This window comes from Eimeria tenella, genomic scaffold (assembly GCF_000499545.2).
Source record: "Eimeria tenella Houghton genomic scaffold, Eth_scaff2450, whole genome shotgun sequence".
Lineage (NCBI taxonomy): Eukaryota > Apicomplexa > Conoidasida > Eucoccidiorida > Eimeriidae > Eimeria > Eimeria tenella.
The window spans coordinates 1-376 of record NW_013542314.1 but is presented as its reverse complement, the minus strand read 5'-3'; the positions used below and the strand labels follow the sequence as shown (position 1 = coordinate 376).

General features: G+C 72.3%; 1 protein-coding gene across 1 annotated transcript in view; it reads left to right on the top strand.

The window, feature by feature from the left end:
* Positions 1-341, top strand: part of ETH_00040460 (ATPase, AAA family domain-containing protein, putative) — a gene marked incomplete at both ends in the record, with an annotated part of 1,190 nt that extends 849 nt beyond the window's left edge. The window contains one exon of the mRNA XM_013374996.1: positions 12-341. Within this exon, the coding sequence (XP_013230450.1) occupies positions 12-341 (330 nt within the window). The remainder of the gene's footprint in view (positions 1-11) is intronic.
* Between the last annotated feature and the right edge of the window lie 35 nt (positions 342-376).

The following is a 376-nucleotide window of genomic DNA, read 5'->3' as shown; positions in this document are numbered from 1 at the left end:
TGGCCCCGCAGCAGCAGCAGCAGCAGCAGCCGCAGCAGCAGCAGCTGCTGCAGCTTCAAGCAGCAGCAGCGGCCCCCGGCGGCGCAGCAGCAGCAGCGGGGCTGGACGCGTGTCCTCCTCGAGCGCCGGCTGCGTGGTGGGCGGAGCTGCTGGGGGGCGGCGGGGCGAGCAGCAGCAGCAGCAGCAGCAGCAGCAAGAAGCGCAGCAGCAGCAGCAAGGCCTGCGTGCTGCAGGAAAGCCTGCGGCGAGTGGCTCGCCTCGCGCTGCTGTGCCGCTTCTTTTATGACCAGCAGCCGCTGCAGTTCTCTCTGGGGGGCCTCTGCTGCATCTGGGCAGCAAGAGTCCGCAGCAGGGGCCCCCCCCCCCCCCCCCCCCC